The sequence below is a fragment of the Squalius cephalus genome (genome assembly GCF_949319135.1).
Source record: "Squalius cephalus genome assembly, chromosome: 17".
Taxonomy (NCBI): domain Eukaryota; kingdom Metazoa; phylum Chordata; class Actinopteri; order Cypriniformes; family Leuciscidae; genus Squalius; species Squalius cephalus.
Window position 1 is genome coordinate 9,199,837 of NC_137138.1, and position 14,695 is coordinate 9,214,531.

The 14,695-nt window shown below is 37.0% G+C and overlaps 1 protein-coding gene across 1 annotated transcript in view; it reads right to left on the reverse strand.

Moving 5' to 3' along the window:
• Window positions 1-3,220: 3,220 nt before the first annotated feature.
• Window positions 3,221-14,695, reverse strand: part of hcn1 (hyperpolarization activated cyclic nucleotide-gated potassium channel 1) — a 99,538-nt gene continuing 88,063 nt past the window's right edge. The window contains exon 8 of the mRNA XM_079898207.1: window positions 3,221-5,085. Coding sequence (XP_079754333.1) covers window positions 4,067-5,085 — 1,019 coding nt within the window. The 3' untranslated portion in view covers window positions 3,221-4,066. The remainder of the gene's footprint in view (window positions 5,086-14,695) is intronic.

The following is a 14,695-nucleotide window of genomic DNA, read 5'->3' on the forward strand; positions in this document are numbered from 1 at the left end:
ATATATAATTTTATATAATGGATTTCTTCTGTGTTGTTGTCAATTGTTTGTAAAGCAGCAACCATCTGATTGGTTCAGTGATGAACATCTAATAACAATGTCTGAATTTCTTCATCTTTTTATGTGTTATGAGAAGGGTTTCAAGAGCATTGCAATATAGTTCTGAGTGATTGTTTGTTGCTAGGTGTTTGCTAGGCTTTGGTGGCTCAATTCAAAACAGCCCACCCTTAAGTCGCAAGGCTTTTTTCTCCTTCAATCTGATTTTTTGATCAAGTCGGCCTGTCACTATATTGGTTTTAACCATAGCAGAGTCTTTAGCAATGAATATTTTGCCATTGGTTATTCGTTTTCATGAGGTCAGTATTAAAATCTGAACCCATTCATAACAGAGTAAACAACTGTAAAGTGTCTTGTTGTGAAACGTAATTGCACAGCTCAGTAATTTCATGTCTGTAGATGGTACCACTAATAATAATTAAAAAGAAGTAGCAAAAGTTAAACATTAACAAATGGCAACATCACAAAAACACACAGAAGCCTGGTGGTAAATGGCAATAGTTCTTTTATTTTCTCTCTATATTTTAAAGGTTTATTATTTACAAAGAAAAAAAAAGGAAAATCAAAATAATTTTTTGACAAACACCGTTTGTCTGCATATAGGTGTAAGAAAGTATACATTTACCTTTCTCTTATTCAGGATCAAGTAACTAATTGTTCATGTTTTGTTATTTATTGAATGATTTTTGTACCTGCTTTTATTTTTTTTATTATTTTTTTTTTTTTTTAAACCAAGCATTGGTGTGCATGAACGAGCATAATGGAAAAACAAAATCAGCTGAGATTAAGAGTTTGAGGCCTGTTCTAGAATCTTCCATCATTTGCATCACATCATTGAACATATCAAACAAAATGATTTCACCTGAATCGTAGAGGCTGCAAACCAAACATTTAGTTGTTTTTCCCTTTATTAAAACATCACTCCTTCCCTCTTGTTCTTTTGCATTGTTCATTTCCAATCACATAAACACAAATATATGATAAAAATAAATAAAAAACAAACAAACATACAAAGACGTGCTGGTTTTCTTAAACACCTCATCAGAAAGTGACAGGATTCTCTCTCTCTCTCTTTTTTTTTTTTTTTTTTTTTTCAAGTGTATTGTTGTATGAGCGTCTCTCCTTCATATTCCACTCCAGAATTCTAACAGTATTTAAAGCTGAGAGGAAAAAGCACACTAACACAGGAAGCGTTCCCCTCCAAAGGCAAGTACAGTATCAAAAAGTAGCAGATACTCAGAGTACCGCTGACCATCCTATCTGTACACTAGTTTCTATACACTATGGCATAGCAGGAGTTAAGCACTTTTTGTTGCATTTAACCCCTTTAGTTAACCAACTAATGTACAGTATATGTTTCTGCTTCTAGATATCTCTCTCTCTTTAAACAGAAAGTGCAATTCACAATGAAAGTTTGTATTGAAATGATTCACTTTGGCCAGTTTCATTCCACACAACATCAGTGGCTATAAAGTTAAGTTCCACACACATTTAACCATTCCCAGGATCTATCGTGATTCCAGTCGATACTGATTAGTCTTTTAAATGCAAATAGATATACTTGGTATTTTCACATATCCCAAGCAAAGACCGCTGCGATCCCATTTTTTTTTTTTTTGCTCCGATACTTTTGGCTATTCCCATTGCTTTTTGTTCTCATTGGAAAACATTGAACACACACACATATACACTTGTTTACATACGCGTGTGCGAGCGCACGCACACACACGAGTCACACTCATGAAAGGAACAGGATGAAACATGGCTATAGTTTAGGCACAAATACTTAAGAATGTCCTTTTCGTGAAAATTCAATGTTTCTGATACGCACAGAGAACGTCTAGGCAGACAATAAACAAAAAACATAATCTCACAATACATTTAAACGTCAACATTTTTTAAATAGTTTCTCTTTTTGAAGTATTCGTGACAATGCATGCGTTTATGGTCGCTGAATGGGATTTGCACTGGTACAGTACTGACACAAGTGGGGGTTTTTTTCTGAGTATTGTCCTCTTTTAAACATTGTGCAAGGGGGCTTGGAGACTTTGCACAGGTCAGATGAGTTTTTGCTTTATTCCACCGAATTTCGAATAAATTCATAAATGGTCATAGAAGTCACAGCTGCTTGTTACCCCTTGTTAAATTTGTTACTCCCAAATACGGGCGACTGACATGCCATTTCAAAGTCTTGAGCCCCAGACTGGATGATTCGACGAACGGGAGAGATAAAAACCTTAATGCAAAGCAGCTTCTGTTTTTCTTTCTTAGAACATCTATATTTATCCATCTATTCTCTCTGATACTTTGTTGGATTCACATAATTACTCCTGAATAGTTTCTGCTGCTCACTTGAATCATTGTGTTGTGTCTGCTGTGCCATTGGTTTACAGATTTTTATGTTGCATAAAGGTTAGACTTAAAGGTTGATGGTTTTGTAAAAACTAGCCGAGCGTTAGTAACATTACATACAGTGAAAATAAATACATAACTAAATGCGCTAGAATGTTTTTCACAGTCGTTAAATATGAAAAAAATGGAAAATGCATAACCAGAACATCTAGTTCTATGACGGAGTAGTGTGTACATAATACTGATCCATGAGAAGAACACTATAAATGTGAAACTATTAATAAAATAAAGCGTCTATTGATGTACACAGGCAGCTTGAGGAAATGATCAAATACATTTTGATGGATTTTAAAACATAAATGATGATGTAACATCATTTGCATTAAGCTTAGCTGCTGATGATGAATGCCCCCCCCCCCCCCCCCATCCCCACTCCCACTCGTATACCTTTATATTTGACCAGCAAGATATTTTGGAATACATATATTGTCTTTAGTGCTACCTACAGTATAGTGCTACTATTTGCATTAAGGTTTTCTTATCTCTAATGATTGTTTCTGATGTTTGTTGTCACATATTACCATTTGAATATATATTTATATATATGTATATATATATATATATTTATATATGCATATATAGACATTACCCAGGCGGCTGACAGAGATAAGACATTGCCATGTTTGAGAAATGCACCACACATTACTTTTGTAAATACTAGTTCTACAAAACTATGTACAACACACATATAGGTAATCTTCATATCACAGTCTATTGCATAATGGTGATAATCTTTAGTTTTATAAATATTGTAAATGTACAGTCTTTAAGTGACATTTCATAATGTCTGTCTCGTTCTGAAATCAGATATAGAAAATAAAAACCATCCGATTTGACCACACATCCTTCGTAATAATAAATTAAACTGAATTTAAATAAAAAAAAAACAGAAAAAATACATTTATTCCCTTTAATGCACAAAGGCTGCCTTGAAACGCAATGCAATTACTGCACAACACGAAGTATTGCAGATGTCGAAACTACACCTTGATGTGGTGCGCCGAGCATTTTCTGATATTATCTTGTTTTGTTTTTCCAGCCGGTAAAAGTTTGTAGATGTGCTTTTAAAACTTTTCAGTATTTCCCAGGTTCGATTTGCGCAAACATTTTCCACAGTGATGCCAAAAGCTGCTGAATGCTGGACTTGTTTTGTCATCTTCTTGTCGAGAACAAAAATTCAACAAAAAACACATTCAAAAACATCATTGCATTCCCGTAACCAAAAACGAAAAAATCTGAACTGTAAGGAAAACGTCAACAGAAAAGAACATCTTCAGACACGTTATAGTCACATATGTTAGAGAGGAAGACTTGCGTTTATACTAGAGTTTAGGTTTTTTTTCCCATATGGACAATGCCAAATATTCTAGTTGGATTTGCACATATATATTTGTATAATATACATTCTTAAGTTGAAGGGGAAGTGTTTCTAAAATATAGTACAAGGAAATTCTGTACAGGATAGCTATGAGGTTATTTTTTTTCAGAGGAAGTTGGAGAAAAAAAATACAAGTCTTTTCCCCATTTTTTTGTCTCTCCATAAAAATCAATCAAAATCTCTTTTAAAAAAAATGAATGTGAAAAAAGTAAAATGGGATCATAAATTCGATGCGAACCGCATCTTGTCTTGTTCCGTCTCTGTACTGCTTAAGACTGCCGACTCTCTCCTGGAGCCCGTGGAATCCCTGTGCTGGGCACTAGAAGGCGCCATGCGCACCGGCGGTATGGCACCCGATGACATCTGCCGGAAAAGGGCAACCCTCTGTGGGACGTTGGTGCGGATGCCGCTTTGCAGCACGGAGCCTGGGGCCTGGACGCCTGCCGTGGATCCCATGGGTGGCTGAATGGAAGCCAGTGGTTCGCCTGATGTGGGGTGTGCTCGGGCAGCCAATGAGGCCTCGTGGGGCAGTGACGGCTGTGAGGCAGAGAGGTGGCGTATGTCCTTGCTCAGGCTGCCTGACTGGAGCGCCTGCGTGCTCTTGTGGACATCGCTCCTCTGAGGGGACGCCCCTTGCGATTGCTGCGGCTGTTGTTGCGCCGGTTGTTGTGGTATGGAGGCGGGCGAGGACTGCTGGGGTAAGGCTTGCTGTACAAGGGACAGTTGGGAGGCCGTCGGCGATCCGTACTGGAATGTTCGGCTAGCTATAGGGGTCTGCACCGGGGGACTGCAGATGGATGTGGTGAACGAACAAGGGGACATGATCGCCCCTGCCGGTTGCTGCAAGGGCGTAGGGGGATTCTGGGAAGAGGTGCTCAAGTTACCGTAAGAAGCGCTTGGCGCTGAAAACGTGACGCCCTGTGAGGGCGGCACACGGCCTGATGGGGTTATTGTGGCAGAGGTGCTGTAGCTTAGTGGGGCGGCCTGCTGCTGTAATTGGTTGTTCCCAAGAATAGCAGTCGCTGTAGTGAACGGTGGCTGAGCGGGAGAGTTAATGATGGAGTTTCCAGACATCGGCGTGGAGTTCATCCCCGTGACCGATTGCTTCCGATCCACCATCATCACCATCTCTCGGTCCTGCCGGATGATCTGCTTCAGCAGCTCGTTCTCCTGAGTGTTGAAGACGCCAGCGTTCAGATCCTTCTGAAATTTCTGGAGCAGGAGTGAGTTCTTCTTCCCTGTTGAGGGTGAAACCGAAAGATAGTCAATCTTTAGTTTAGGCTGAGCAGATAACAACTAGACCAAATAGAGTAACAAAGAGTGTTGAACAGTTAGAGGAGAAGCACAAAGGTCTCACAAATGTAGAAAGGGGAGGCTAGTCACTCCTAAGTAGAGATTTGAAGTAGGACTGATGTTGGATTCAACTTCTGAGGTGCTTATGCATTGAATCTCAATTCACATTTGTTTTTCGCTATTGGTTTAATGGTTTGGCAACTACACAGATTTCAAAGACTAAAACATCACAATCTCCAAGCACACCACAGATACTCGAAAAATATGTTTCGTTACCCTGCTGAAAATCAAGCCTCGAGTCATTTTTAGAGCTTACGTAAAAGGTATGTACTCCTAGTCTGGTCAGGCCGGTCTTGTTTTAGAGAGGTTTTGAGAACTTAGCTTTAGAGACCACAACCAGCAAAACTTTAATTGTGGACAAGTTTGGCCAGTCTAGGAGATGAGATTGAGTAGGTATGTCTAAGCTGTTTGTTTTCCAGCAGGGTATCTACTACTTAAACTGACAGACACAAAGTTTATAGTAAAATTAGGACATGAATAAAATAACCTTTACTTCAGCAGCCAATGGTCCTATAAGTCTTTTTTATATTAATGTGTATAAACTTAGTTGTTGTTGAGTTCATGGCTATTATTGTCTCTTCTATTAAATAGTTGCTAAATTTTATTAGCTGTCTACCCTGAAAGCTAGGCTAAGTTAGTTAACCGTGCTAGTGATCTACAGTGGATGACTAGAGTGTCACTTGAAGAAAACAATCAATAAAATACTTATTCAAACTGAGAAATAAATTAAAAAAGTTGAAAATTGGTTAAATGTAACAGTAAAATAAAATTGATTTAGCGCAATTAAAAAGTTCATTATTTAGAATTTTATTTATACAGATGTTTTTATTATGATTATTATTTTTAGTCATCCATGGCCTACAAATGATGCATCAAAATATAAGTAGAATCACTGATCAGTGCAATTAGTTGTCGTCTATTTGTGGGTTACTGTGATATCGATGTCATGTTCTATAAAGTTGGAGCCAGCAATAAGAAGAATCAACTGATTGGTCAGCTAATGTTCGTAAAGAATGCTAGAAGGTGAGATTAGATACGGTGCAATGTTATTAGAGTTTCCAAATATGAATTTAACTTTACTCCACTGTGCGGAATGGATTTAGATTTATTCAGTTCTGTTAGTCACTATTTTGCTGCTATCATAAATGAGGGATGTATCGATCTTTCCATGAACCTCTTCTATTCCTGCCTTTTTGTACACAATAGCTGAGCAGAGCTCTATTGTTACATAAAATGACTGAGTAAGACTCTTATGAGCAGAAGGCATAAAGCAATAAGCTATCAATCTCTCATCCATAGCTGTAAGAGTGAACCAGGCAGGAGGGATGCTTTTACCATTCAAAAAGAAAGTACAGTTTCATGACCCAGCTGCTGTGGGACATATCAAATTTTACTATCAAGCTGTCTGAGCAGAATTGTTATATACAGAATTTAATCATTAATGAATGAATATTATACTATTTTGTGTTTGGAATTCTTTTCTAAAATGCTTGTTTATGGGGGCAGTTGCTAACAGTTTTGCAACGAGTAAAATTTTGCATATGTGTTGCATCATAAATAATATTCGTCAAACTTTGCAAAAGTTCCACATATAATGCCAGTCAATGTTACTAGCACCCAGATTGAACAGATTGAATTTAGGCTTGTATTCACATATAAACATCGATCAGTGGACATAAATAAGCTCAACCAAACCTGCTTGATGCGCGAGAACAAACCTCATTGGTTCTTGCGGAAGCTCAAACGTGCTGCATAACACGAGAATGAATCTCATTGGTTCTTGCAGAAGCTCAAACGTGCTGCATAACACGAGAATGAATCTGATTGGTTCTTACAGAAGCTCAAACGTGCTGCATAACACGAGAATGAATCTGATTGGTTCTTACAGAAGCTCAAACGTGCTGCATAACACGAGAATGAATCTCATTGGTTCTTACAGAAGCTCAAACGCGCTGCATAACACAAGAATGAATCTCATTGGTTCTTACAGAAGCTCAAACGTGCTGCGTAACACGAGAATGAATTTCATTGGTTCTTACAGAAGCTCAAACGTGCTGCGTAACACGAGAATGAATCTCATTGGTTCTTACAGAAGCTCAAACGTGCTGCGTAACACGAGAATGAATCTCATTGGTTCTTACAGAAGCTCAAACGTACTGCATAACACGAGAGTGAATCTCATTGGTTCTTACAGAAGCTCAAACGTGCTGCGTAACACGAGAGTGAATCTCATTGGTTCTCGCACATCAAGCAAACAAGCTTGAGCTTCCGTTTACCACAACTGATGTGAGAGTTGATGAATGTTTATATGTGAATAAAAGTTGTTCATAAATTCAAGATGTTCATCATATAAAGTCATCGGGTCTCTTCAGAAAATTTGGAATCTCTCAGATTTTTTAAAAATATCTTTGTGTTCCTTACAAGTTTGGAACAACATGAAAGTATTTTTATTTTTGGGTGAACTAACCCTTTAATTCGTACTGCTTAAATAATGGGATTGTAGTACATTAAATATGTTGTTACAGTCAGAGGCGGACAGAGTACACAGCTTCATTACTTGAGTAAAAGTACAGATACACCTAGCTAAATTTTACTCAAGTACAAGTAAAAGTATTACAGTCAGATGTCTACTTAAGTAAAAGTACTGAAGTACTTGTTTTTAAAAGTACTTGATTATCAAGAGTACAAGAGTACATTTTCTAAATATTGCATTACTACTGCCACAGTGCTTACATTGGTAAACACAGCAAACACTTGAAGCGAAAACTATCATTAACTTGTTCAGAAAATGTAAATAGTCTGGATAGGTGGGGCCACGGGTTGGTACATTCCCGGGATGGATCTGCTGCGTCTTCATCCATTGTTTCGTCCATGGTTTCGTCTCTTGTCTAAATCTGACCATGGAGTTGACTTTGGCGGAAAGCTGAAGGTGATTGCTGATAGGCTGTCCCAATCAGTGGCGCCTGCACAATCCAATCACGTTTGAGAGGGAAACAACAAATTGAGGGTTTCCGAGATTTTTCTTTTTTCCTTTTTTTTTTCCTTTTTTTTTAGAAGAAGTAACGGGTACTCACGATTATGGATAGAAATTTAGCGGAGTAAAGAGTACAATATTTGCCTCTCAAATGTACTTGAGTAAAGTCATGAGTTACTCCCCAAAAATGATACTCGAGTAAAGTACAGATCCCTCAAAATTGTACTTAAGTACTGTACTCAAGTAAATGTACTCCGTTACTGTCCGGCTCTGGTTACAGTACATTATTTTGGTTTGGTTTGCATATTGTCTTAAGTCTTTATTGAAGGTTATGTTTGAGGTTTTTTTTTTTTTTTTAAACCCATATAAAAAATAAATGGGAAAAAGACTTTAAGGCTTAAAGTAGGCACAGTAGCTTTAATGCAATATCAAAATAATACTTTTCTTTTAGAGATGTACACTACTTAGCCAAAAGTATGTGGACATAAGCCATCAGCAGATGGATGATGGTTTAAACTAAAGTAAGAACAATACGACTTGCTATTAAGAACATAATGTTGTAGCACGAAACAGTAACTGTCAGGATGAAGGAATTTAAATACCGTCTACTAATAACTTGCTGTAATATGTACATTTATATTTGAGACCGTTCCCATAGGGGGAAGCAATCAATAACCAATAATGAAGAGTTTCAGCACTGTCATTTGTTGTTAGCGGAAGCAGAAAATGAGAGATATATTATGTCACTGGAAAAGAAAGGGGCTCCTGAGGATGAACATGTCTGGTCTGGACAGGAACACTTATTCAGGGGACATGAATAACGTGAAAACCTCCCTGGAGACGTCTTTTAGGTTTTACAGGCCTGTCGTGTCCTTGCATATCCAAATATACACAATTTCCTTGTTCACAGTGCATATTGACTAGTCCGACAGCTGTAAACATGGCTGGGTGAGTTTTGTAAAGAGGCAGTCAGACCTGTGATGTATTTTGGCATGGGGAAAAAACAGTGACTGACTGTCCCTGATGTTTGCAAACCACCCTGAAAAAATGACCTTTGTGCATTCAATCTCAGAAGGCAAAGGCCATGATGTAATCTACTGGCAGCCACAGTGAAATAAATCCAGATGAACATTGAAGAGTCTATGGTCTACTTCTAAATAAACACGCACTGCATGTCTACAGACTTACGTGATGTCTGAAAAGAAGTTTGGAGGCATAATGAATTCTGTGAATGAGGAGTTGATCAAAAACATGTTATTCACAGGACTATAAAGGCCAGAGAAGGGGATCTAGACAAGGTCCTTCCAGATCAATCATGACCTCTAAGGGGTTTAACATGTTTTAGAGATGTTCAAATGTGTTCCGCTGGATATGTTTAAGTCGTACATGTTCTCTGACACCCTTGCAGGAACTTTCATTTGGTATGCCATGTTTTATTGACCAGGTCTTGCCATCAACCAAATCTGCAGGGACTTCTGCGGGAAATTATATAATCTTATGTTATCCTAAACCTAAGAATGTGGCATTCAGTGATCCAGAAAGTATTTAGACACTTAAGTCACATTTAAAAATGTATGAATGCCATTGCATTACATAACAAAATCTGAAAATTTGAAAATGTAGCCACAATCTACTATTGATAATTTGTGAAATTAGGAAAATGCATTTCAATATACCGGTAATCATAAAATGTACATTATTATGTTTCTTGAGCTGTGCATGCATGCCTAATAGCGTTATGCTTCAGATGCTATCAATATGTCTATATTGTATGTTTTACTGTATATTCAACTGGACCAAAATGTATGTGAACGTTACGCACAAATACCTATGAATACTTATCTGTCACAGATATTTAGTTCATATTGTAATAATTTGTTGGCAGACTTTGGTATTTTTGCAAATCTAAGCACAGTTTGAGACATTTTTAGATCAGTACTTAGTTTCAGTCTCATAATTGAGATCTCTCTTTCCTGTGGAGAGTTTTGGCAAAAAATATAATTTGAGTGTCACAACATTTGATTGTGAGCAAGAAATACTGATAAAAAGACATTCTGAACATTTCCTTAACATTGATTTCACAGTAACCCACAGTCTCTTTAAGAACAAAACCTATTACATGGGGCTTGTACGGAGAAACACAAATTCCCATTGAATGTTCTCAGACATTCAGTAGAACGGAACATTCCGTTTCACCTCTAAGCTTGACGGCCTCCGTTGAGACACATTAGCCCTCTGCCGCACGCTTGTGGGGCTGAATGGCGATATTGGGCTTCATTTCTCTCTATCTGTGTCAGTAAAGATGCCTAATAACCTGAAGTCTGCCTCCCATTCTCTAATTAATGAGTGGAACACAGTGAGCCGTGAACGTGGCAGACCATTGAGCTCAAGCACTTTGCCAGGTGGCTGCCGTGACGTTTGGACCACAGATATAAATAGTCCCGGGACAAAGCTGCCTGTTTTAGCTTCTGTTGCTAACAGAAAAAAAAAGACTTTATATGACTGTTATCTGAGTTTAGGTATATGGAGTCTTTTAAATGGAGGCTGCTAAAGTCAACCTGGAAATATAAATAGGTTAGACCAGCTCTAAAATATTAATTCGTCTCTTTTTGGGTGCAAAACAGTGAAAATAAATGAATAAATAAATCCTTATCTAGTAATCACAAATAGCTGAAAGTCATGGAAATTCATTGGTCTAAAAAGTGTGGGAGCTCTGTGTTTGAAAGATCCGTAAAAGTAGTGATGACACTACTAATCTTTTACATTTATCAGTAGCGTAACATCTTCATCAGTTCATCTATTTTTCATAATAGTGTGGCTTTTTCATTAACACGATCATTTTTACTTTTTCTTTGTTTTTTTTTCAAATTTTTTTTGTATGTTGCTAATCATATGTGTCTGTATATGAAGAGTTCAGATGCAAAAGCCTCTAAGTGCCATCTGAAATTTTCTTCTAGTATGATCATTTTTATCAAGTTTGTTAATTTAAGTTCAATGATTTCACTTAAATGGCAATGCATATTACCTATTACCTACATATATTGTCATTTAGAAGTATATGTAGGTAATATTACCTACATATATTGTCATCTAGAAGAAAATTTCAGATGGCACTTAGAGGCTTTTGCATCTGAACTCTTCATATATATGTATATGTGACAGAATAAGAGCACAAAAAGCAGGTGACTATTAATATTTACACTACATTACTCGAAAAAACACCTAAATAAAAAACATATATAAGGTGTTTTTTCGAGTAGTGTAGTGTAAAATTAATAGTTTACCCCTTTATTAAAAGATACCCCTTTAAGTATCTTTATGTAGTTAGCTGCTTTTTAGAACTAAATATTTCAAGTGACTTGACTTTTTAAATGAACTACTTTAAATTTGCTTAGCAAACTACAATTTGAAGGTATCTTTCCCACCACTATTAAAGGTACAGACAAATAATAACTAACAACAGCATGAAGCATTTTTGTGTTTAGCAACATCATCACAACAAGCAGCAGCGCTGTTATCATTACGGTTATTTTCTTGAAGTGAAAACCTTAAGTGAAGCACACTTTTTGGAATTTCTTCAACTGATCAAATAGTATGCATGCATTGGTTATTAAAAAGACAGATATGATAAGTGCCCAAACATGACAGGGAACAGACTATAAAAAGTACTTGCCTTGACTTTAACAGTAACATGCAACCAATTGTTTTTTACTTACAATGGCTTTTTATTCGTTTGATTTAACCTTGGTTTTGAGGTCCACTGGTGCACTGAACACATGCTGGCTGCCTTAAGCCTGTGGATCATTTCAGACGTGAGGGGGGAAAATCTGGATCGTCATGAGGAATTTACCTGCTGCCTACTGGTCGGCCAGGACACTCTTGAAAACGAGATGAGCTCATCTCAAGAGGGGCTCCTGGTCAAATAATTTTTAAATAAAGATAGATACATCAATTGTACAACATGTCATATCTGGTTGATTTCTTTTTTTGTCAAATTCTTTTGCTTAGGACGAGACAAGCATTTGCAGTCCAAAAAACAGTACATGGAGCACCAATCATGTCACGGTCCGTATTTTTCCCTTGTATGAGACAAGACCCCTTGTTTTAGTTAGACTAATGTCAAATCAAAAGTGCTGGCAACTTGCAGTGACAATATGGTACAAGCCCGTTCTCCACATGAAAGGACAAATGCACGTCTTGGCTTCGTTTACACCGGTCATCTCGAGTTATGACTGACGTTTAAAGGGTGAAAACGTCAATGCCACAAACAGAGATGGGTGCAGATAGAATCCTAGTTTGGAATTCGGACAGTGTAATGCATGCTGTCGAATTGGGGGTTCGTTTAATTAATTTCAATTTGATTTGATCGGCCTGATCACATCAATTCTTATCTGTTATTGATTAGATGTGACGTGCATGTCACAATAGTGTGGGCATATTGATCCAAACCAATCCAATCCAACTTTTAGTGCAAGGCAGGTCAATCGCATCATGCCAGAATTTAGTAAATAAACATAAAAATTAAAACAACTGAACTAAATAAAATAACACTAGAACCTATATCTAAAATTAACTCTGTTTTTTAAGAGGATTTTCTGGATGCAGGCAAGCAGGTGCTAAAATTGATCGATAACCATATAATGGAACTTAAAAAGGGGATATTATGTTTAATTTTGTTTCATGCACTCAAGTTTTGAAATTATGCTGGGCTTCATGCTATATTGGTATACGTCATAACCATTTCATATGCTTAAAGGAGAAACATTTACTTTGAGTTTTCAGGTCACATCTTAAATTATCTTCTGGTTTTATCTTATGAACTGCGAAATCAAAAGATGCACAAAGAAAGAAACAAGACATTTTAATACTGGTGTATTCAATAATCAGATCAACCCCTTATTAAAAGAATTGTTGTAATATGTATTTTTAGAGCTATACTTGGATGTGACCACTGAATTTAAGATGCATTTGTGCTTCACTTCAAATCTGGTCTGTCACAAACTAGTAAAACATTGTTATTGAGTAAAAGATTCATGAAGATGTTGGGTGAAAAGTAACAAGGCTCATGCTCAAGACCCTATTTAAACTCTAGTGACAGAGAATTCAATTGAAAAGCCCAAAAAAGGTCATATACCAAACCCGCTGAATGGTGCAAAACATCAAACTGATGTTCTGCGAATGTTCAGAATGCATTAGCTCACATTTGAATTCCACACAATTCAAATTGATGATGGACGGTGGCCTGTATCTCAACAATGAGACAAAGACTAAAATATGCAGCGTTACAGAACCTGGCGTTGTCTTAAGACAGCTTGAATAAAATCCCTTTTTTGAATTTTCCATTGTTCCTTTGAAACTGGTTGAAAGAAAGATCCTTCTTTTCAGTATTTCTATGAAGTACTGTAAGTGTGAGTGATAATGATTTGTGTTTAGTGGGGAAATGTTAAAGTACATCAAGCCAACTGGTCTTAAAAAAAAAGTACATTAACTATATATAATCTGAGACTATTGTAGCAAAACTACTTTTATGATGTTTTTATGGAGAAAAACATTCAGTAATAAACGTGTTGTAGTGAAAAATGAGGTGGGTGTAAGGTTTTGCTGATTTTCTTTAAATGTGATATTTTAGATGTTAATGTTGTCATTTAATGAATGTTGACGTGATTCATGCACAAATTAACTTCCAAAAAAAAAAGAACACATTTGGAAAATAAACATTCGCTGCTTTGGAACAATATGTTTTGTGAACTGCTCAAATAAGTCGGGTAACGCTTTACAATAAAGCTCATTTCATTAACATTGGTTAATGCATTGGGTATCATGAACAACATTTTTCCCCCCTAGTATTTATCAACTAATTAATGTTCATTTATAAATATACAATTGTTCATTAATGTTCATTCAAATTACTTTAATGTTAATTTATGCAACTTTAAATGCTAAAAATGTATTGGTATGTAGAAATTACCATTAGCCAAAATTAATAAATACTGCACTGTTCAGTGTTAGTTTATGATGCCCAATGCATAAACTAATGTTAAAAAAAATGATCCTTATTATAAAGTATGTGAACTTACCATAAATTGAATTATTATTTTTTAAAAACATTTCTGTGTTTTGAGGAAAAAAATAAGTAAATAAATAGAATAAAGTAAGCACTTTAAATGGGCAGGGACTACACTAACATGTGAAGAACTGGTCCTAATTGATAGTTAATTATTCAAGCCCTTGCCCTTTAGTGCACCAGCTCAAACCCCCTCTAGGGGGCGCTCTGCTGCTACCAGGGTCAAGGGAGGGGGCGGGGTGGTGCTCATACCCAGGTGTGCGGGGTGGGGGAGTGGAACGGAGGCTCATGCTGGTGAGGGTTTGCCTCCGTCCACCCTCCATGCGTCCATTTGGGGATGACATTGAACCAAAACCAGCAGGGCGTCCAGCCCCGGGCAGGACGGTTACATGCACTGTCTCTTACCGACAGACCACTCAGTTAAGGCTAGCAAATTACATTTAGTTGCTATTAGTTT